This window comes from Erythrolamprus reginae, chromosome 2, assembly GCF_031021105.1.
Source record: "Erythrolamprus reginae isolate rEryReg1 chromosome 2, rEryReg1.hap1, whole genome shotgun sequence".
Lineage (NCBI taxonomy): Eukaryota > Metazoa > Chordata > Lepidosauria > Squamata > Dipsadidae > Erythrolamprus > Erythrolamprus reginae.
In genome coordinates, this window is record NC_091951.1 from 4,264,884 (window position 1) to 4,288,495 (window position 23,612).

Genomic DNA, 23,612 nt, shown 5'->3' on the forward strand with positions numbered 1-23,612 from the left:
CTCTAATGTGAGCTGTGGATCGAGGAGGACGCCCAAGTTGCGGACCCTCTCCGAGGGGGTCAATAATTCCCCCCCCAGGGTAATGGATGGACAGATGGAATTGTCCTTGGGAGGCAGGACCCACAGCCACTCCGTCTTATCCGGGTTGAGTTTGAGTCTGTTGACACCCATCCAGGCCCCAACAGCCTCCAGACACCGGCACATCACTTCCGCTGCTTCGTTGACTGGACATGGGGTGGAGATGTAAAGCTGGGTATCATCAGCGTACTGATGATACCTCACCCCATGCCCTGGGATGATCTCACCCAGCGGTTTCATGTAGATATTAAATAGCAGGGGGGAGAGGACCGACCCCTGAGGCACCCCACAAGGGAGAGACCTCGGAGTCGACCTCTGACCCCCCACTAACACCGACTGCGACCGGCCGGAGAGGTAGGAGGAGAACCACTGAAGAACAGTGCCCCCCACTCCCAACCCCTCCAGCCGGTGCAGAAGGATACCATGGTCAATGGTATCGAAAGCCGCTGAGAGGTCAAGGAGCACCAGGACAGAGGATAAACCCCTGTCCCGGGCCCGCCAGAGATCATCCATCAACGCGACCAAAGCAGTTTCCGTGCTGTAACCGGGTCTGAAACCCGACTGTTGGGGACCTAGATAATCGGCTTCTTCCAAGGACCGTTGGAGCTGGAGTGCCACCACCTTCTCAACAACCTTCCCCATAAAGGGAAGGTTGGAGACTGAGCGATAGTTATTAAGTACGGCTGGGTCCAGGGAAGGCTTCTTGAGGAGGGGGCACACGAGCGCCTCTTTATAGAGGGTTGGAAAAACTCCTCTCCCCAAGGAAGCGTTGGTAATCTCCTGGACCCTGCTCCGTGTCACCTCCCTGCTGGCCGAGACCAACCAGGAGGGACACGGATCCAGTAAGCAGGTGGCGGAACTCACAGATCCAATGGCCTTGTCCACTTCATCAGGTGTCACCAGATCAAACTCTTCCCAGACAGGTGGACAAGTACGTGCCCCAGTCACCTCGACTGACTCATTGTCAGTCGACTTTGTTTCCCAATTGGAGTCGAGATTGGCCCGGATCTGAGCGATTTTATCAGCGAAAAACGTGTTAAAATCCTCGGCACTGCTCTGCAAGGGCTCCCCAACTCCCCCGATTAAGAAGGGAGCGGGTCACCCTAAACAGAGCGGCCGTGCGGGATTCCGCTGATGCAATCAAGGCGGCATGGTACGTGCATCTTGCCGCCTTGAGCGCCAGTTTGTAAGTCTTAATAAAAGCTCTTACAAGTGTTCGATCAGACTCAGACCTACTCCTCCTCCATTGCTTCTCTAGACGTCTCTTCTGGCGTTTCAACTCCCGAAGCTCCTCGTTGAACCATGGAGCTCTACGGGGTCTAGCGCCACAGAGAGGTCGCAAAGGTGCAATCCGGTCAAGAGCCTCCGCTGCGGCCTTGTTCCAGGCTTCTGCGAGAGACTCTGCCGAACTGTGGACAAGTGCCTCTGGTATAACCCCAAGCGCCGTCTGAAAGCCCTCTGGGTCCATCAGGCGTCTGGGGCGGAACATCTTAATTGGTTCCGCCTCCCTGTGGGGAAGGATTGGAGCCAGAAAGTCAAGCCGTAGTAGAAAATGGTCTGACCATGACAAAGGCAATGCTTCTAAGCCCCTTAGTCTCAGACCATTACTCAATTGCTCGGAAAGGAATACCATGTCAGGTGCGTGCCCTCCCTCGTGAGTCGGACCCCGAACTACTTGAGTCAGGTCCATGGCTGTCATGGTGGCCATGAACTCCTGTGCCAACCCAGAGGTTTCGCCGAGTGACGGCAGGTTGAAGTCCCCCAGGACAATAAGTCCGGGGAACTCCACCGCCAACCTGGCTACCTCCTCGAGTAGCACAGGCAGGGCTTTTGACATGCAGCTGGGAGGCAGGTACGTGAGAAATAAGCCCACCTGAACCCCTAAGTCCAACTTCATCAAGAGTGACTCGCAACCTTCAATTTCCGGAGCAATGTGTCTACGTAGGCCAAGGCTCTCCCTGGCTATAATAGCCACTCCTCCCCCCCCTTCCCTGGGGTCGAGGTTGATGCCATATCTGAAACCCGGCTGGGCAAAATTCAGAGAGAGGAACACCTCCCTCTGGGCCCAGCCAGGTTTCAGTAATACATGCCAGGTCGGCCTCCTCATCCAGGATCAGATCCCGGATGAGGAGAGCTTTATTTACCACCGACCTGGCATTAAGCAGCAGCAACCTGAGCCCAGGGCCAGAGTTACACTCATCACCAGTACCCAAGATTGGGCTCACGGAGCCAGAACAAGGAATCGTTATTAAGCAACGATCCCTCGTTCCCCTGGAACGGCTAACTCTGTGGCCCCCCGCCATATCTGCCTCTCCCCAGCAACACTGGAATATTCCGACCCTCTGCCACCCCAGAGATCGGTGCCCCATCCCCTCCCGCCTCTCGAGCGTCAGGTGGGCCAAATCTACCATTCATACTATTACCATTCATCTCATCCATACCGCAATCCCACCCACCCCAGCCATCCCAATCGTACCAGCCGTTCAACTCATGCATACAAGTAACTCTATCCCAATCATCCATTTAAATTTAGGAACCCCCAATACTAAAAATAGATTAAATTGATAACAATTTAAAACACTAATAAATATATAAATACAATTCCCAGTTAATTAATTAATTAGTTAAATATTAAAAACAGATAAAATATAAAAATATAAAAATAGCTAAGAATAAAATATATTAAAAATATGGAATATATTAAAAATATAGAAAAACATAGAAAAAGGAGACAGTCAGCAGTTCTTAATAGTCAGCAGAGAGATAGTGTCAAAGTTTAAAAACCATACAACACATACATACCAAACATAAAATATAAGAAAGCCTGGGGGAGATGTCTTAATTCCCCCATGACTGGCAATATAGATGGGTCTTGAGTAACTTGCGAAAGACAAGGAGGGTGGGGGCTGTTCTAATCTCCGGGGGGAGTCGATTCCAGAGGGCTAGGGCCGCCATAGAGAAGGCTCTTCCCCTGGGGCCCGCCAAACGACATTGGTCAACGGGACCCGGAGAAGGCCAACTCTGTGGGATCTTATTGGCCGCTGGGATTCGTGCGGTAGAAGGTGATTCCGGAGGTATTCTGGTGCAATGCCATGAAGGGCTTTAAAGGTCATTACCAACACTTTGAATTGTGACCAGAAACCGATAGGCAGCCAGTGCAGGCCACGGAGTGTTGTAGAAACGTGGGCGAATCTAGGAAGCCCCACGATAGCTCTCGCGGCCGCATTCTGCACGATTTGAAGTTTCCGAACACTTTTCAAACGTAGCCCCATGTAGAGAGCGTTGCAGTAGTCGAACCTCGAAGTGATAAGGGGTATGAGCGTCTGTGAGCAATGATGCCCTGTCCAAATAGGGCCGCAAATGGTGTACCAGGCGAACCTGGGCAAATGCCCTCCTCGCCACAGCCGAAAGATGTTGTTCCAATGTTAGCTGTGGATCGAGGACGCCCAAATTGAGAACCCTCTCTGAGGGGGTCAATAATTCCCACACACAAGGTAATGGACGGACAGATGGAATTGTCCTTAGGAGGGAAAACCCAAAGCCACTCCGTCTTGTCTGGATTGAGTTTGAGCTTGTTGACACCCATCCAGACCCCAACATCCTCCAGGCACCGGCACATCACATGCTGAAGCAGGGAACCTTTTTGGTCAAAGACCTCTTATGATGTGATGGAATAATGACAAATTTCAACCTGGTGCATGTAGAAAAAGGTTCTGGGAGAACAATCTGTTTTTCATAAAAGGAGCCAGAATGAACAGAAGCTGAAAGAAATGCATGGGCAAAATATATTTTTCAAGCATCAGGCCCTGTTTTTGTCATAAAATTAAGGTAACTTAAAATTAAGTAAATATCAGTAGTGTAGTTACTTGCTAAAAATTCTCCCTGTTTCTGGATTAAAAATTACAAAACAAGTAAAGTGTTTGGATGTCTGGGGTTGGGGGGCATATTTCAGCTGCTCCTCAGTTGAAGCTGTTTTCTCAAATATGGATTATTAAAGATTTGGTGTCAAACTGGAGAAACAGATACAGAAAGAAAAATCAGATGTCACTTCCATCTTTTAAAATGGATTTTAATCACTTTCTCATCCTTTTAAATTTTGTTTTACTCCCTGTAGCTAACCTCTGTGTGTCACTGTTGACTCCAAATCCAGTCAAATGTTTTCATAGGAATGGAGCCTTCAGCTTTTATTCTTTAGCTTTTTCATTTAAATAAGGTTCAGGAGAGAAGTGTTTTTAATAGGAAACTGAACAAAACAACAATCTGAAGTTAGTTGGGGGGAAATTAGAAGTAATGTGAGAAAATATTATTTTACTGAAATAGTAGATGCTTGGAACAAACATCCAGCAGACGTGGTCGGTAAATCCACAGTAACTAAATTTAAACATGCCTGGGATAAACATATCCATCCTAAGATAAAATACAAGAAATAGTATAAGGACAGAGTAGATGGACCGTGAGTGAGGTCTTTTTCTGCCATCAATCTTCTATGTTTCACTGTCTTTCTTTTCATTTATGGTCCAATGTTATATCCCTGCATTTAATTCTCCAAGGAATGTAAGATTCTTAATCATATTTCTTGAGGTGAATTTCTTACTCAATTGCTATGTAAAAATGGTTTTTTCCCTCCTCATAATTTAGCTTTATATACCTTTTTCGGGAACTTCCTTTTCTTTCCTTAGAAGAGGCTCTGTGTGTGTGTGTCTGTTGCATGTACTGTATTGAACTTTAGAAATAAAAAAAAGAAATGAATTAAAATCATTTTCCTGATTGTGGCCTTCCTGCCTGTGTCCCATCTGCCTCCCAGTCAGGCTGGAATACCCAACAACCGCAAGTCACAAGCTGGCTCCTGATATTTCTCTTCTGACCACCGATCCCGTTTCTGACAGGATTTGGACCCTTATGGGGCCTCCCACAATCTGTCTAGCCCAGTGTTTTTCAACCAGTGTGCCGTGGCACATTAGTGTGCCGCGAGACACGGTCTGGTGTGCCGTGAAGCTCAGCAAGAGAGAGAGAGAGAAAGAAAGCAAGAGAGAGAGAAAGAGACAGAGAAAGAAAGAGAGAGAGAGAAAGCAAGAGAGAAAGAGAGAGAGAGAAAGCAAGAGAGAGAGAAAGAGAGAGAGAGAAAGCAAGAGAGAGAGAAAGAGAGGAAGGGAAGGAGGGAGAGATAGAAAGAGAGCAAAAAAGAGAGGAAGGAAGGGAGAAAGAAAGAGGGATGGACAGAGAGGGGAAGGAAGAGAGAGAAAGAGGGAGAGAAATAAAGCGAAAGGGAGGAAGAGAGAGAGAGATATTTTTTTTGTCCAAACTTTTTTTAGCCCCCCCACTCCCCCCTGCTCAATGTGCCCCATGATTTTGTATATGTAAAAAATGTGCCGCAGATAAAAAAAGGTTGAAAATCACTGGCCTAGCCGTCCAGGGGGCTGCTCTTGAGGGAAGCGAGGTCAATTCCTCCAGATAGATTTTTCTCCATTTCAAGAGACAGTTGCTGGACAGGAGGGAGAAATTGCTGCCTCTGGAACTTCAAAGCCTCTGTCGGGCAGATAGCCATTGAGAAGGGCCTTTCCTCTTACCCCCAACCCCCCATTCTCGTCCCTTCCCCTCAGACGCGCTCCTGTTTCCCGCCCTTTCTACAATCCTGGCTGTTGGCGGCAAATCTACCAGGGGGCGCTTTCCGCCAAGAAAAAGTAATTCCCGTAGCTTCACTATTGGCCCACTGGAGGGCGAACGTCACGGCTATCTTTTTAGGGGAGGCCGGGGTGGAAGGTGACATCACAAACTTGCCGCTCTAGGGTACCGCACTCGCTGTCCTTAACCCCTGTGGATCTGCGCCTGCGGAGAAGTTGCGGGAGAAGCTGGCGGGGGGAGATCCAGATGTGTCCCGTGAGTTGGGGGCTCTTCTCGGGCAAATGCGGAAGAGGGGGAAATCCCCACCCGGCCCTCCTCCGGCTCCCAACCCGGGCCCCATGTTCCCAAGTCGTCTGGGGGATGCCTGGAAGGCGGCGCGGATCGTGGAATTCCTTCTCGACCATCTTCTCTTCTTCTCTCCACTCCTGCTGGGTCGAGACAGGATTCTCACCAGGACCCGATCTTGTCTTTGGGGGAGGGGGGGCTGCCGCTCCAGCTGCCTCCTTCTCGACCCTGGGCGGGGGGGCGGGTGTGAGACGTCGGCCCTGCGCTGGGATGAGCCGCTTGGAGCTCGGGGGAAGTTGGGTGAAGGTCTCTCAATGGCTGAATTCTAATTTTTGATATTTTTTTTTATTTCCATCTCAGACACAAAACTTGAAGGAATTTGAAATCTTTGCAAGGGAAAATTTTCTCTTGGTGGGAAAAAGAGAGCAGAATAACTTGGAAAAGATGAATTCTGGGACTCCAGAAATGGTCCTGTGAAGGAAAACGCATCTGGAGACCCTTAAGAATTCCTTGGACCCATTTGGAGTTGCTCTGCAGAATAGAGAAAGGATGGAGACACAACCTTTTGCAAAGGAGGGAAGTGGAAGAGGCCCTTCAGTTGTTCAGAGTGGGAAGGATGGTAAGATCTGGACCGGAAGTGGGCAGAAGATCCTGGAGGAGGAAACCATCCTCCCTTCAGAAGTTCAGCCCTGGAAGTTCATCCAATGCCAGGAGGCTGAAGGTCCGCGAAGATTTTGCAGCCACCTCCATGACTTTAGTAGGCAATGGCTGAAATCAGAAAAGTACACCAAAGCCCAGATGCTGGACCTGGTGGTTCTGGAGCAGTTCCTGGCTCTCCTGCCCCCAAAGATTGAGAGATGGGTGCGGGAATGTGGAGCAGAGACCAGCTCCCAGGCAGTGGCCCTGGTGGAAGGCTTCCTCCTGAGTCAGGCGGAGGAGGAGAAGGAGCAAGTTGAGTTGCAGGTGAGAGCTCAAAAGAGAATAGAGAATTTATTTATTTTATTTTTATTAATTTATTTTATTTATTTATTTATTTTGTCCAATGCACAATACATATTGAAGAGGATAGACATGAAGTATTATATATAAAGAAAAGATATAAAAGTAGAGAAGATATATGAGAGGAATAAAAGATATATGATATATGGGATAAGGAGAGACAATTGGACAGGGGACGAAAGGCAGGCTAGTGCACTTATGTACGCCCCTTACTGACTTCTTAGGAACCTGGAGAGGTCAATCGTGGATAGTCTAAGCCTAAGGGAGAAATGTTGGGGGTTAGGGCTTGACACTACTGAGTCCGATAATGAGTTCCACGCTTCGATTGCTAAAGTCATATTTTTTACAGTCAAGCTTGGAGCGATTAATATTAAGTTTGAATTTGTTGCATGCTCTTGTGTTGTTGCGGTTGAAGCTAAAGTAGTCATTGACAGACAGGACGTTGCAGCATATGATCTTGTGGGCAATACTTAGATCGTGTTTTAGGCGTCGTAGTTCTAGGCTTTCTAGGCCCAGGATTGTTAGTCTATTTTCGTAGGATATTCTGTTTCGAGTGGAGGAGTGAAGGGCTCTTCTGGTGAAGTATCTTTGGACATTTTCAAGGGTGTTGATGTCCGAGATGTGGTATGGGTTCCAGGCAGATGAACTGTATTCAAAGGATTGGTCTGGCAAAAGTTTTGTAGGCTCTGGTGAGTAGTGTGAGATTGCCGGAGCAGAAGCTGCATCACTGTACCTCAGTGCAGGGCTGTTTCTTGTGACCTCTAAGATATCATCAGGGGCAATTGTTTGAGGATGCTGGCTGCGGATGATATTACGTATGTTTGTTAAATCAGTTTCCCCATTTTCCTCTAGGCCAAAAAGGTTGGCGTTCTGATGTTTGAATGTGTTTGAATACTTCACACCTCCTTCCCAAGCTTCTCTGACATTCATAATATGTGGCGATGTCCCACGAATTCTTGTAGGACGTTGTTCCATTGTTTCCCCACTCACTGATGGATATTTGGGAGTTTGAGGTTGTGTTCCTTGTTGGTATGTCTCAGTGCAGCTAGGCTACGAGACCTTAGACATACGCTGAGCAGAGATTAAGGAAGTGTGTATGCCAGTAACAATGCACAGTATGCTGAATAAGTATTATTTACATATTTACAAGCACAAAGCAGAAATAATCAACAAACCGCACATAGCAAGCACGAAGCAAAAATACACTCCCCCCTCAAGGTAAAGGCAAAAGGTGAAAGAGCAATCCAACTTCATCAACAGGAGAGAGTACTGGCGCCCTCTTATGGCTAGCCAGCCAAAGTCCTTAAAGTGATATTACAACTGTAAAAGTTTAAACTGCAATAGGCAGTTTAACATACATGGCAACCCCAAATATCAGTATGTACTATGTACAGTGGTACCTCAAGATACGAACCTAATTGGTTCCAGGGGGAGGTTCGTAAGACGAAAGGTTCGTAAGACGAAACATTGTTTCCCATAGGAAACAATGTAAAGTCAATTAATCCGTGCAACAACAAAAAACCCCCCGCAAAAAAACGCTGCCGCCCGGCTGTCACCTTTTAAAACAGCCGGGGGGGGGGGGGGGCTTCCCAGCAGCCTCCCGAACCCGGTGAAGTGACGTGGAGGAATGGGAAGTTCAAACTGGGCGGTTTGAGCTTCCCATTCCTCCAAGTCACTTCGCCGCTCCTCTCCTGGCTAAACCGTGCGGCAGGAGATAGGCTTTGAGTTTTTGGCTGGGGGGGAAGGTGAAGCGCTGGGGTGGGATGGCCGGACCTCCTGCCTCCTCCCCCAGCCAAAAACCCAAATGTCTCCGCTGTAGCAGCTGCTGCAAGAGGCTTCCCCGCCGCTCTGTCCCACCCATCGCCCGTATCCAGCAGAAGCTGCCACCCGAGCGGGAGGCGAAGCACTGGGGTGGGGTGGGGCTGTCGGGACACCCCCCACCCCAGCACTTTGAATCCCGCCGGCCAAGAGCACTCGAGCAGCAGCTTCTGCCAGACACGGGCAATGAGCGGGACAGAAGGGCGGGGAGAATCAGGAGGCTCCTTTGGCGGCTGGGGGCTGCCTGGCTTTGTGATTTTGGCTGGGGGGGGGAGTTAGGAAGGTCCTACTTCTCCCCCCCAGCCAAAAACTCAAAGCCTATCTGCTGGATACGGGCGATGGGTGGGACAGAGCAGCGAGGAAGCCTCTTGCAGCAGCTGCCACAGCCACCGGCTTCTGCGCCGCTCATCCCACCCATCGCCCGTATCCAGCAGAAGCTGCTGCCCGAGTGCTCTTGGCCGGCGGGATTCAAAAGTGCTGGGGTGGGGGGGCTGTCGGGACACCCCCCGCCCCAGCACTATGAATCCAGCAGCTTCTGCTGGATACGGGTGATGGGTGGGACGAGCGGCGCGGAAGCCGGTGGCTGTGGCAGCTGCTGCAAGAGGCTTCCCCGCTGCTCTGTCCCACCCATCGCCCGTATCCAGCAGAAGCTGCCACCTGAGCGGGAAGCGAAGCACTAGGGTGGGGGGGCTGTCGGGACACCCTGGGGGCTGGGGGCTGCCTGGCTTTGTGATTTTGGCTGGGGGGGGGAGTTAGGAAGGTCCTACTTCTCCCCCCCCAGCCAAAAACTCAAAGCCTATCTGCTGGATACGGGCGATGGGTGGGGCAGAGCAGCGGGGAAGCCTCTTGCAGCAGCTGCCACAGCCACCGGCTTCCGCGCCGCTCGTTCCACCCATCGCCCATATCCAGCAGAAGCTGCTGCCCGAGTGCTCTTGGCCGGCGGGATTCAAAAGTGCTGGGGTGGGGGGGCTGTCGGGACACCCCCCACCCCAGCACTTTGAATCCCGCCGGCCAAGAGCACTCGGGCAGCAGCTTCTGCCAGGATTCAAAGTGCTCCGCCCCCCTCCTAGCCTCCGGGCCGCCGCTCGGCTGTCATTTTGTGGAGAAGCGAGAAGTGGAGGAAGAGCTGGATGCTGGAGGTGGCGGAGGAAGGTGAATGCGGCCCGGAGGCTTCTCGCTTCTCTACAAAATGACAGGGAGGAGGAGGGAGGCAGCTTTTACATTGATCCCTTTCTCTGGCCACTTAGCTCCTCCTCCAAAAGGAAAGCATGGAGGCTGCCTCTGTCCTCCTCCCATATTCGGCCCCCCTCCCAGCCTCCGGGCCACCGCTCGGCTGTCATTTTGTAGAGAAGCGAGAAGCGGAGGAAGAGCTGGATGCTGGTGGTGGCGGAGGAAGGCAAATGTGGCCCGGAGGCTGGGAGGGGGGCGAAATATGGGAGGAGGAGAGAGGCAGCCTCCACGCTTTCCTTTTGGAGGAGGAGCTAAGTGGCCAGAGAAAGGGATCAATGTAAAAGCTGCCTCCCTCCTCCTCCCTGTCATTTTGTAGAGAAGCGAGAAGCGGAGGAGGAGCTGGATGCTTGTGGTGGCGGAGGAAGGCGAATGCGGCCCGGAGGCTGGGAGGGAGGTGGAATACGGGAGGAGGAGGGAGGCAGCGTCCACGCTTTTCTTTCGGAGGAGCTAATTGGCCAAAGACGTTCCCAGCCCAGCGGCGCTTTTACATTGATCTCTTTCTCTGGCCACTTAGCTCCTCCGCCGAAAGAAAAGCATGGACGCTGCCTCCCTCCTCCTGTATTCCGCCTCCCTCCCAGCCTCCGGGCCGCATTCGCCTTCCTCCACCACCACAAGCATCCAGCTCCTCCTCCTCTTCTCGCTTCTCTACAAAATGACAGCCGGGCGGCGGCGCGGGTGCGTGGAAGAGGTCCGTGGGAGAACTGGGGGGAGCCACAGCCACCGCCCCGTGGAAGGGACCTGGCTGGGAAGCTCCCGAAGGTGATCTTTGCGGGGGGCCCCAGGAGAGCAAGCAGCAGGTGCCGCCTCCAGCCTCCGTGCCGCCGCCCAGCTGTCATCTTGTAAAGAAGTGAGAAGAGGAGGAGCTGGATGCCGCTGGCGGTGGAGGAAGGCGAATGTGGCTGGGGGAAAGGCAGGCGGTCCAGCGCTTCACCTGCCTCCCAGCCAAAAGGCAAAGCCGCGCAGCTCCACAGTCGCCGAAGAACTGCTTCCTGCCTGCCCCCGCTCTTCTGCCGACCACAGGCGATGGGTGGGACAGAGGGGTGGGGTTAAGCCTCCTTCGGCGGCTGTGGAGCTGCACGGCTTTGCCTTTTGGCTGGGAGGGCAGGCGAAGCACCGGACCTCCTGCCTTTCCCCCAGCCAAAACCCCAAATGTCTCCGCCGCAGGAGGCACCCTCGCCCCCGCCCCTCGCCCGTGGCCGGCAGATAAGCGCTCTTTATTTATTTATTACTTAGATTTGTATGCCGCCCCTCTCCGAAGACTCGGGGCGGCTCTTGCCCGGCGGGAGGCAAAGCACTGGGGGGGGGAGTTGTCAGGACACCCCCCACCCCAGCGCTTCGTTCCCACGGGTGAGGGGCGGGGAGGATCGGGAGGCTAAATCTCCTGCAGCAGGTGGGGTGGTGGGGACCTGCTGCCCGCGTGAGCCAGGAGGCATTCAGGGCGAAGTGCGTGTAGGGTTTGGCGTTTGGGTTCAGAAGGCTGCTCGGAAGCCTCCCGACTGTTTTAAAAAGTGATAGCCGGGCTACGGGGCTTCCCAGCATGCCTCATGGCTCACGCGGGCAGCAGCAGACCTCCTTTGGGTTTTCGGCTCGGGGGGAGGGAGTTAGGAAGGTTCTCCTGCCCCCCCAATCGAAAACCCAAAGGGGGTCTGCTGCTGCCCGCGTGAGCCATGAGGCATGCTGGGAAGCCCCGTAGCCCGGCTGTCACTTTTTAAAACAGCCGGGAGTTTTCCGAGCAGCCTCCAAAAACCGAGAACCCAAACGCCAAATCCTCCACACACTTCGCCCTGAATGCCTCCTGGCTCACGTGGGCAGCAGCAGACCCCCTTTGGGTTTTCGGCTCGGGGGGGAAGGAGTTAGGAAGGTCCTCCTGCCAAAACACAAAGGGGGTCTGCTGCTGCCCGCATGAGCCAGGAGGCATTCAGGGCGAAGTGCGTGGAGGGTTTGGCGTTTGGGTTCTCGGTTCTCGGAGGCTGCTCGGAAAACTCCCGGCTGTTTTAAAAAGTGACAGCCAGGCTGCGGGGCTTCCCAGCAAGCCCACGGTCAGTCAGCTGCGGGCGGGAGGAAAGCGAATGCCTCTTTGTTGCGCTGCCGCCAGCATGGCCTGGCTGGCAGCGGAAGATGTAACGGAGCCCACGGGGGATTCGCCTTCCTCCCGCCCGCAGCCGACTGACCGTGGGCTCCTTTCCGAGCTCGGAGAGCTTCCTGGCTTTCATTCTTTTTGCATTCGTGAGCTTTCATGCCCAGGAAGCTCTCCGACAGGCGCTTAGCTCCTCCCATCCATCCAGAAGCCGAACGTTTTGCCCTTTGTTCACCAGCCTCCACGTTTTTCTTTTGGCTTCAGGCTGGACAGGAGAAGCTAAGCAGTCGGAGACGTTGCCAGCCCAGAAGCAGGAGGCGCAGGATCAGGCCGGCGGCAGGTCTGCATCCTGGGCGGGCGGGCGGCGAGGAGGTGCGGCCGGGCGGGGCGGGCCCAGCTCAGGCTCCGGCTAGACCTCCAGCGAGGATGGGGCAGGCAGCGGCTGGGCGCGGCGGCGATGGTGCGTCCGACTCGGGGCTGGCGGCCTCCAACGCAACGGGGAACATCGGCGCGGGAGGCAGGAGAGGACCGGGCAACCGGAGCAGCAGCATCGCCGCCATGCCCGGCTCGGTTTCCCTGGCTGCCGCAGGCACCACGCGCCGTGATCTACCGGGCCGGCGAGGCTCTGCGGCTCAAGTCACTGAGTCTCGCCGGCCCAGAAGATCACACCGCGCGTTGCCTGTGGCAGCCAGGGAAGCCAAGCCGGGTGTGGCGGCGACAGCGGCAGTGCTGCTGCTCACTTCACCCGGTCCTCTCCTGCCTCCGGCGCCGATGTTCCCCGCTGCATCGGGCACCGCCAGCCCCGAGTCGGACGCACCCTTGCCACCGCGCCCAACCGCTGCCCGCCCCGTCCTAGCCGGAGCCTGAGCTGGGCCCGCTCGGTCGCGCTTCCTCGCCCGCCGCCCGCCCAGGATGCAGACCTGCTGCCTCTTCCCGCGCCCGCCACCGGCCCGATCCTGCGCCTCCTGCTCCCCGCCCCAGCCAAAAATACAAAGAGGTCTGCCGCCGCCCGTGGAGCAATGGGAAGCTGAAGCCGCCGGCGGTTTCAGACTCCCTTTGCTCCACGCTGCTCCGCCCTGCCTGTCATGCGGCAGCAGACTGTCTTTGTGTTTTTCGCTGGGAGGGGGGAGAAGGAGGACCTTCCTGACTCCCTCCCCCAGCGCCGGACCTCCTGCCCTCCCTCCCAGCTAAAAACCCAAAGCGGCCTCCCGAACGTTTTCCATCTTACGAACCTGCTGCTGCCGCCGAGAAGCCCCGCCGCCCGGCTGTCACCTTTAAAACAGCCGGGGGGCTTCCCAGCATCCTCCCAAAGCCGAACGCCAAACCCAAACTTCCGGCTTCGGCTTCGGGAGGCTGCTGGGAAGCCCCCCGGCTGTTTTAAAAGGTGACAGCCGGGCTGCGGGGCTTCCCAGCAGCCTCCCAAACGCCGAACCCGGAAGTTCGGGTTTGGTGTTCGTAAGACGAAAAAAGTTCGTAAGAAGAGGCAAAAATTTTCTGAACCCCGGGTTCGTATCTCGGGTTGTTCGTAAGATGAGGGGTTCGTATCTTGAGGTACCACTAACATTCCTGATATAAGAATCCACTTTATGTCATGTGATTTACATTAATTCTTCTTTTTTCTTCCTTTCTCCTATTGGAAGTGCTGCACTATGGAGATTAGAGATACTGAGGGAAAGAACCCATCAAATCCCCTTCAGGAGTTATTTTTCAGGCGGATCGCTTGGGAAGATCAAAGTTGGAACACCTCAGGAGGTAATTGAAGAGGGTGATGTGGCTAGAGCGGAGGGATGGTTTTATTATTTTGATGTATTATGTAATTCTTTTATTAGTTTTATTGTTTTAATATGGGCTTTATATTTTGTAATCCACTTTAAATTGCCCTGTGCCAATAGGCAGCATATAAATTGTGTAAAATAAATAAAATAAATATTTTGTTAATTTTTGGTTTTTTGCAATTATTTATTCCTTACAGAGAAACAAAGAATGAAATTTTCTGGGTTTTATGACAGCGATCAAACAGCGGTTGAACCTCTAAATCAAGTAAGAAAGCGGAAAACTATTAGATTTATATTCTCACCTTCAGGAAGGGAAGTGGGTGTGCAGAGGGCTCTCTCCTTCTCTTTCCCCCCTTGTTTGGACTGGATTGTTTTTGTGTCTTTCCACAACAGCAGATTAGCAGGTTGAAGTTGCTGTAAATCAACATAGTTTCCTCTGGTTGTCTTCTTCTGTTGGATACTCCTCCAGCTTTGCGTTTACAAGAAGCATTTTTTTTAAAGTCCTAAATATATCACAGTGGCCAGGAACTGCTGGATCCCCGTTCTTTTTGAAATTTATTGACTTCATAAGATTCAGATTAACAGAGTTGGAAGGGACCTTGTAGTTCATCTGGTCCAAATTCCCTATTCCATTTCTGATATTTGGCAGTTAGTCTCTTTTTGAAAGCTCCCAGTGTTGAAGCTCCCACAACTTGTGGAGGAAACTTTTGTTCCATTGCTTGATTGTTTTCACTGTCAGAAAATGTCTCCTTATTCCCACGTTGAATCTCTCCTTGTTCAATTTCTATTTTCTTTTCCTTGTTTGGTCTTTGGGTGCCTTGGATAGTAGCTTGACCCCTTCCTCTCTGTGGCAGCCCCTAAATATTGGTAGGTTCTATCGTGTCTCCCCTGGTCCTTCTGTTCACTAGACTAACCATGCCCAGTTCCTGCAACTGTTCATTTTATTGATTTGATTTGATTGATTGGATTTGTATGCCGCCCTTCTCCGGAGACTCGGTGCGGCTAACAGCACCAATAAAGCAGTGTACAATAGTAGTCTGATGTTAGAAACAATTAAAAACCCATTAATATATATATAAAAAAATCAAACATACATACATACATACCATGCATAGAACTGTAAAGGCCTAGGGGGAAGAGGGTCTCAATTCCCCCATGCCTGACGGCAGAGGTGGGTTTTAAGCAGCTTACGAAAGGCAAGGAGGGTGGGGGCAATTCTAATCTTTGGGGGTAGTTGGTTCCAGAGGGCCGGGGCCGCCACAGAGAAGGCTCTTCCCCTGGGTCCCGCCAATCGACATTCTTTAGTTGACGGGACCCGGAGTAGATCCACTCTGTGGGACCTAACTGGTCGCTGGTATTCATGCAGCAGAAGGCGGTCCCTGAGACAATCTGGTCCAGTGCCATGAAGGGCTTTATAGGTCATAACCAACACTTTGAATTGTGATCGGAAACTGATCGGCAACCAGTGCAGACTGCGGAGTGTTGATGTAACATGGGCATATTTGGGAAAGTCCATGATTGCTCTCGCAGCTGCATTCTGCACGATCTGAAGTTTCCGAACATTTTTCAAAGGTAGCCCCATGTAGAGAGCGTTACAGTAGTCGAGTTTCAAGGTGATGAGGGCAGTGACTCCTGGTCCAAGTAGGGTCGCAACTCGTGGACAAGGCGAACCTGGGCAAACGTCCCCCTGGCCACAGCTGAAAGATGTTTCTCTAATGTGAGCTATGGGTCGAGGAGGACGCCCAAGTTGCGAACCTTCTCTGAGGGGGCCAGTGATTCTCCCCCTAGGGTAATGGACGGACAGATGGAATTGTCCTTGGGAGGTAAGACCCACAGCCACTCCGTCTTGTCTGGGTTGGGCTTGAGTTTGTTGACACTCATCCAGGCCCCAACATCCTCCAGGCACCGGCACATCGCTTCCACCGCTTCGTTGGCTGGACATGGGGTGGAGATGCATAACTGGGTATCATCGGCGTATTGATGATACCTCACCCCATGCCCTTGGATGATCTTACCCAGCGGTTTCATGTAGATATTAAATAGTAGGGGGGAGAGGACCGACCCCTGAGGCACCCCACAAGGGAGAGACCTAGAGGTCGACCTCTGACCCCCCACCGACTGCAACCGACCAGAGAGGTATGAGGAGAACCACTGAAGAACAGTGCCTCCCACTCCCAACCCCTCCAGCCGGTGCAGAAGGATACCATGGTCGATGGTATCGAAAGCTGCTGAGAGGTCAAGAAGCACCAGGACAGAGGACAAGCCCCTGTCTTGGGCCCACCAGAGATCATCCATCAATGCGACCAAAGCAGTTTCCATGCTGTAGCCGGGCCTGAATGCAGACTGTTGAGGATCTAGATAATCAGCTTCTTCCAAGGACCGCTGGAGCTGAAATGCCACCACCTTCTCGACAACCTTCCCCATAAAGGGAAGGTTGGAGACTGGACAATAGTTATTGAGTATGGCTGGGTCCAGGGAAGGCTTCTTGAGGAGTGGGTGCACAAGTGCCTCCTTATAAGCCGGAAAGGACCCACTCCCCAAGGAGGCGTTGACAATCTCTTGGACTCAGCTCCGCGTCACCTCTCGACTGGCCGAAACCAACCAAGAGGGACACGGATCCAGTAGACAGGTGGCGGAACACACAGCTCCAATGGCCCTGTCCACTTCCTTAGGTGTCACCAAGTCAAACTCCTCACAGACAGATGGACAAAGATGTTTAGCCCCAGTCACCTTGACTGACTCGTTGTCAGTTGACTCTGTTTTACAATTGGAGTCGAGGTCCGCTTGAATCCGAGCAATTTTATCAGCGAAAAACGTGTTAAAATCCTCGGCACTACTCTGCAAGGGCTCCCCAACTCCCCACTGGTTAAGAAGGGAACGGGTTACCCTAAACAGAGCGGCCGGGTGGGATTCCGCTGATGCAATCAACGTGGCATGATACGCGCATCTTGCCGCCTTGAGCGCCACTTTGTAAGTCATAATATGAGCTCTTACAAGTGTTTGATTGGATTCGGACTTACTCTTCCTCCATCGCTTCTCTAGACGTCTCTTCTGGCGTTTCAACTCCCGGAGCTCCTCGTTGAACCATGGAGTTCTACGGGGTCTAGTGCTGCGGAGAGGTCGCAGCGGCGCAATTCGGTCAAGGGCCTCCGCTGCAGCCTTGTTCCAGGCCTCAGCCAAAGACTCTGCCGAACTATGGACGAATGCATCTGGAAGAGCCCCAAGCGCCCTCTGAAAGCCTTCTGGATCCATCAGGCGCCTGGTTTTAGCCTCCAGTCCCCTAATTATCTTGGCTGCTCTTTGCATTGTTGCTATAGTTTCAAGATATTTTTTACATCATGGCCACCAATAGTGGATGCAGTGTTTCTATGTGTGATCTTACCAAGGCATTATAAAGTGCTACTAACACTTCATGTGATCTTGATTGTATCCTTCTTGTAATACAGTCTATGATTCTGTTCAGTTGTTTGTTAGCAACTGTAGCACATTGCTGGCTCATGTTTAAGCTGTGATTCACTAGGACTCCAAGATCCCTGTTCCACTTACTGCTTTTGAGCCAGGTATCACCTATTCCAGTAATGGCGAACCTTTTTTTTCTCAGTTGCTGAAAGAGCATGGGGGCGTGCTATTACACAGGCACGATGCCCACACCCATAATTCAGCTTCCCTCGCCTCCTAGGGGACCTCTGGAGGCGTAAACGGACTGTTTTCCCAACTTCAGGTGGGTCCATAGGCTTGTATATTGCCAGGGAGGATAAAAATACTCTCCCCTATCCCCCTGGAAGCTAGAAACGCCTTCCCGGAGCCTCTGTGCCAGCAAAAAAACCAGCTGGCTGGCATACACATTCACGTTGGAGCTGAGCTAGGACAACAGCTTCCATGATACCTGTGACACCCGTACCATAGGTTCTCCATCATTGATGTATTCTATGCCAGTTCATTTGGATTTTCTTTCCTGAATGTAGCACATTACGTTTCTCACCATTGACTTTCATCCTCCTGTTCACTTCTATTTTCTGTGTTCAGGGGAGTCTTGTGTCCTTCGAGGAGGTGGCTGTATATTTCTCTGAGGAGGAATGGTCTCAGCTGGATCCTGACCAAAAAGCACTGCATTCGGAAGTCATGCTTGAAAACCATAGGAACGTGGTCTCTCTGGGTAAGAGTTTTGTAGTCCCCAATCAGAGCTTATCAGATTATAGTTACTTTCTATTAAAAAAAATCACTAATCAGATATTGTCTCTTGGAAGGGAAAAGCAAAGGATCTGACCTTCTGGTACCTGTAAGAAGGAAAAACTCAACGTTTCTTTCTTTAGGCCTATGTTCTCTGCTATACTTAATTGAACTTAATTGGTTCTGGAAGTAGGTTCGTAAAGTGAAACGTTCGTAAGACAAAACATTTTTTCCCATAGGAAACAATGTAAAAGCGATTAATGCGTGCAAAGGGGGGGGGAATCGCAAAATGGCGCTCTGCTGGGCGCCGCCGCCTGGCTGTCTCCTTTTAAAACGGCCGGGGGGCTTCTCGGCGTTCTATCAAACACGAACCTGAACACGAACTTTTTGGGTTCGGGAGGCTGCCGAGAAGTGCCGCCGCCCGGCTGTCATCTTCTGAAACAGCCGGGGAGACTTCTCGGCATTATCCCGAACGCTGAACCCGGAGGTTCGGGTTCAGGTTCCGGAGGCCGCCGAGAAGCGCCCGACTGTTTCAGAAGGTTACAGCCGGGCGGTGCCACCCGGCAGAGCACTGTTTTTACAATCAGCAGCGGCGTTTTCGGCTGACCTGGAGGCTGGAAAGGAGGTGGGGAATCCCAATAGGGAATTCCATAGGCGGAGCTTTGATGTCACGAAGACGTCCTTCCTGGAGGCCACATTTCGGTAATTGTAATTGTAAAGAAATATATATTTTCTAGATATTTTCAAAGCTTTCAAGACCCATGAATATAGAAACCATCCTCCCCATATGACACCACTGTAAGCATAGAAACAAAAAAAACTAATAGAATTTTGGAAAAAATGAGAAGGAAATTCACTTGATTTTCTACAGTTTGGTTTTTTTTTCTAACCTTATCATTTTCATTTCTCTTTTGCTTTGAAGGTAATAATGGGCAGGAGAATCAAGATTCCTGTGACCTGTTCCAAGTGATCAATGTTAAAGATGGAATGGAGAAGTTTGGAATTCAAATGGAACTAGAAACCCATGACAGAAACCAGTCAAATGATTGGAATCAGGAAAGCTCATCTTCCACTGATGCTCCAATTCAAGACTTTTTTGCCCAACAGGAGAAAATAAGGGAAAAATACATTGGGAAAAGTTTGAAACCAACCAATGCTAAATTACAAGTGAAAGAATACGATTTAAGCCAAAACAAAGGAGAAGATGCTATAAGGAGACACAACGGACAAAATTACAGTGAGACATTCATTTCTTCTCTTGGAAATAAGTTCGTTACATCTCGAAAAGTGATTGACACAAAAGAGAAGCCTTACAAATGTTTGGAATGTGGAACATATTTTAGAACAAGCCGGCAACTTAATTCACACGAAAAGATTCACACTGGGAAGACATCGTATAAATGCATGGAGTGTGGAAAGACCTTTACTCATAACAACAAGCTAAGAATACATAAAAGGATTCACACAGGGGATAAGGCGTATAAATGCATGGAGTGTGGAAAGGCCTTTGCTGAGAGCAGCTACCTAAGAAGACACAAAAGGATCCATACAGGGGTGAAGCCATATAAATGTATGGAGTGTGGAAAGACCTTTATTCACAACAACAAGCTAAGAATACACAAAAGGATTCACACAGGGGATAAGCCGTATAAATGCATGGAGTGTGGAAAGACCTTTGCTCATAACAGTACTCTAAGCATACACAAAAGGATCCACACAGGGGAGAAGCCATTTAAATGCCTGGAGTGTGGAAAGACGTTTACTAATAAGAATAACCTAAGAATACACAAAAGGATCCACACAGGGGAGAAGCCGTATAAATGCATGGAGTGTGGAAAGACCTTTGCTGATAGCAGCTACCTAAGAATGCACAAAAGGACCCACACAGGGGAGAAACCATATAAATGCATGGAGTGTGGAAAGACCTTTACTGGTAACAGCTACCTAAGAATACACAAAAGGATCCATACAGGGGAGAAGCCTTATAAATGCATGGAGTGTGGAAAGACTTTTACTCATAACAACAAGCTAAAAATACACAAAAGGATTCACACAGGGGAGAAGCCCTATAAATGCATGGAGTGTGGAAAGGCCTTTGCTCATAACAAAACCCTAAGCATACACAAAAGGACCCACACAGGGGAGAAGCCATTTAAATGTATGGAGTGTGGAAAGACCTTTACTAATAAGAATAACCTAACAATACACAAAAGGACCCACACAGGGGAGAAGCCGTATAAATGCATGGAGTGTGGAAAGACCTTTGCTGATAGCAGCTACCTAAGAATGCACCAAAGGATTCACACAGGGGAGAAGCCGTATAAATGCATGGAGTGTGGAAAGGACTTTTCTCATAACGGTGACCTAAGCATACACAAAAGGATCCATACAGGGGAGAAGCCATACAAATGCATAGAGTGTGGAAAGACCTTTGCTCAAAGAGGTAATCTTATTTCCCATGAAAGGATTCACACAGGGGAAAAGCCGTATAAATGCATGGATTGTGAAAAGACCTTTGCTCAGAACGGTGAGCTAAGAATACACAAAAGGATCCACACAGGGGAGAAGCCATTTAAATGCTTGGTATGTGGAGAGACCTTTGTTCGTAAGTGTAGCCTAAGGATACACAAAATGACCCACACAGGGGAGAAGCCGCATAAATGCATGGAGTGTGGAAAGACTTTTGCTGAAAGCAGCTACCTAAAAATACACACAAGGATCCATACAGGGGAAAAGCCATATAAATGCACGGACTGTCAAAAGACGTTTGCTCAGAACAGTGAGTTAATAAGACACAAAAGGATCCATACGGGGGAGAAACCGTATAAATGCATGGAATGTGGAAAGGCTTTTTCTCATAACAGTACCCTAAGCATACACAAAAGGATCCACACAGGGGAAAAGCCATATAAATGCACGGACTGTCAAAAGACCTTTGCTCAGAACAGTGAGTTAATAAGACACAAAAGGATCCACACAGGGGAGAAACCATTTAAATGCATAGAGTGTGGAAAGACCTTTACTAATAACATTAACCTAAGAATACACAAAGCAAGCCACACAGGGGAGAAACCGTATAAATGCATTGAGTGTGGAAAGACCTTCGCTGATAGCAGCTACCTAAGAATGCACCAAAGGATCCACACAGGGGAGAAGCCCTATAAATGCATGGAGTGTGGAAAGACCTTTGTTCGTAAGAGTAACCTAAGCATACACAAAAGGATCCACACAGGGGAGAAGCCATTTAAATGTATGGAGTGTGGAAAGACCTTTACTCAAAGCGGTAATCTTTTTTCCCATAAAAGGATCCACACAAGGGAAAAGCCGTATAAATGCAAGGAGTGTGGAAAGAACTTTGCTCATAACATTGACCTAATAACACACAAAAGGATTCACATAGGGGAGAAGCCATTTCAATGGATAGTGTGTGGAAACACCTTTGTTCAGAAGAATGATCTTACTGCCTAACAAAATGCCTACAGGAGATGAACCCACATAAATGCATGGAATGTGGAAAGACATTTGCTCGGAATAATAATCTTACTTTTCATAAAAGGATCCACGCTCAGGAGAAACTATATAGCAATACCAATTCCACTTAAACTTATATACCACTCCACCATGGCTTACAGCATTTTCTGAGTTTACAAAGTCAGTGTTAGTACATGGTACATGGTTGTTTGGGATTGCCATGTTAAGCTGCCTATTGTAGTTTCTTGTATTTAAGTAGTAATATCACTTTAAGAGTTTTGGCTGGTTCACCATAAGAGGGCGCCAGTTCTCTCTCCTACAATGATGCTGAATTGCTCATTCACTTTTGTCTTTACCTTGAGGGGGGAGTGTGTATGGTTAGTGCTTGTTATATGCAGTTTACATTGTATTGCTTAGTGCTTACTATGTGCAGTTTATATTGTATTGCTTAGTGCTTGCTATGTGCAGTTTATGGATTGTTTCTGTTTTATGTATATATATAAATATTACTTAATCAGCATAACTAAGTCTGTGTCATTATTGGCTATAACACACACACATCCACATTCTTCTTAATCTCTGCTCGGTGTATGTCGAAGATCTCATAGCCTAGCTATACTGAGACATACTAACAGTCAGCATATGCTCCCCAGTTATTTACCCACGTCACAAGGATGATAGCCAAATCAATCATGATCCTGTCAGAATCAAATTTCTGACTCTGGGCAATTGGCCTTCAGTACTGCATTCCAACCACTGACCCACCATATCTATAGATTTTTTATCTGTATACATATTGTACCTTTCTGATCGAAATGAGACATGTTCGAATTCAACAAAATAGAATGGAATGGTTCTGACTTCCTCCCTTCCACCCAAACTAGGCATATTCCAAGGCAGCGTTTCCCAACCGGTGTGTGTGTCGCGAAGCTCCTAGGGAAGCTCCAGCTGGGCGGGGCGCTGCCGGTGCCTCCGACCTGGAGCTCCCACTCACAGCTGTCCCCCGGCTACTGCCCGATGCCGCTGTTTCCGGTGCTCTCCTGCTGGATCCCAAAGAAGGAAGGCGGGAAAAAGGAGAGCTTCATTCTTCGCGCCTTTTTCCCGCCCTCCTTTGGGGCCCAGCAGGAGAGCGCCGGAAACAGTGGCATCGGGCAGTAGCCGGGGGATAGTTGCAGGAGGGCAGTGGGAGTGGGAGTGTGCCGGCAGCAGCGGCCCCAGGCAGTCGCGGGGAGATGGCGGCGGCGAGAGCAAGCTCCAGGGTGGAGGCACCAATGGTGGCGGTTGGACGTGCTGCTGGACGCCGTACATGCTGGCGCTGCGGGGCTGATGCTGGCTCGCTGGCTGGGCCGGAGGTGCCAGCCCCACGCCCATGCCCAGTGCAGCGCCAGCATGTACGGTGTCCAGCAGCACGTCCAACTGCCGCCGTCAGGGCTCCCACTCGCAGTCAGCAGCTCTGCCGCCACCCTTGGCTACTGCCCGATGCCGCTGTTGTCGGCGTGGTGTAACGAGAGAGAGAAAGATAGCAAGAGAGGCAGAGAGAGAAAGACATAGCAAGAGAGGCAGAGAAAGAGAGATTGCAAGAGAGGCAGAGAGAGAGACATAGCAAGAGAGACAGAGAGAGAGAAAGAAAGAGACATAGCAAGAGGCAGAGAAAGAAAGAGACATAGCAAGAGTGAGTGAGGTCTTTTTCTGCCATCAATCTTCTATGTTTCTATGTTTCACTGTCTTTCTCTTTTCATTTATGATCCTATGATATATCCCTGCATTTAATTCTCCAAGGAATTTAAGATTCCTAATCATATTTCTTGAGGTGAATTTGTTACTCAATTGCTATGTAAAAATGGTTTTTTTCTTCCTCATAATTTAGCTTTATATACCTTTTTCGGGAACTTCCTTTTCTTTCCTTAGAAGAGGCTCTGTGTGTGTGTGTCTGTTGCATGTACTGTATTGAACTTTAGAAATAAAAAAAAGAAATGAATTAAAATCATTTTCCTGATTGTGGCCTTCCTGCCTGTGTCCCATCTGCCTCCCCTTCAGGTGGGAATGCCCAACAACCGCAAGTCACAAGCTGGCTCCTGATACTTGTC

General features: G+C 50.3%; 1 protein-coding gene across 1 annotated transcript in view; it reads left to right on the forward strand.

The window, feature by feature from the left end:
- LOC139162870 (zinc finger protein 91-like) overlaps positions 1–23,612 on the forward strand; it is a 131,724-nt gene that overhangs the window by 50,318 nt on the left and 57,794 nt on the right. The window contains exon 3 of the mRNA XM_070743739.1: positions 19,495–21,621. Within this exon, the coding sequence (XP_070599840.1) occupies positions 19,495–21,522 (2,028 nt within the window). The 3' untranslated portion in view covers positions 21,523–21,621. Of the gene's footprint in view, positions 1–19,494 lie in introns of the transcript that reaches the window.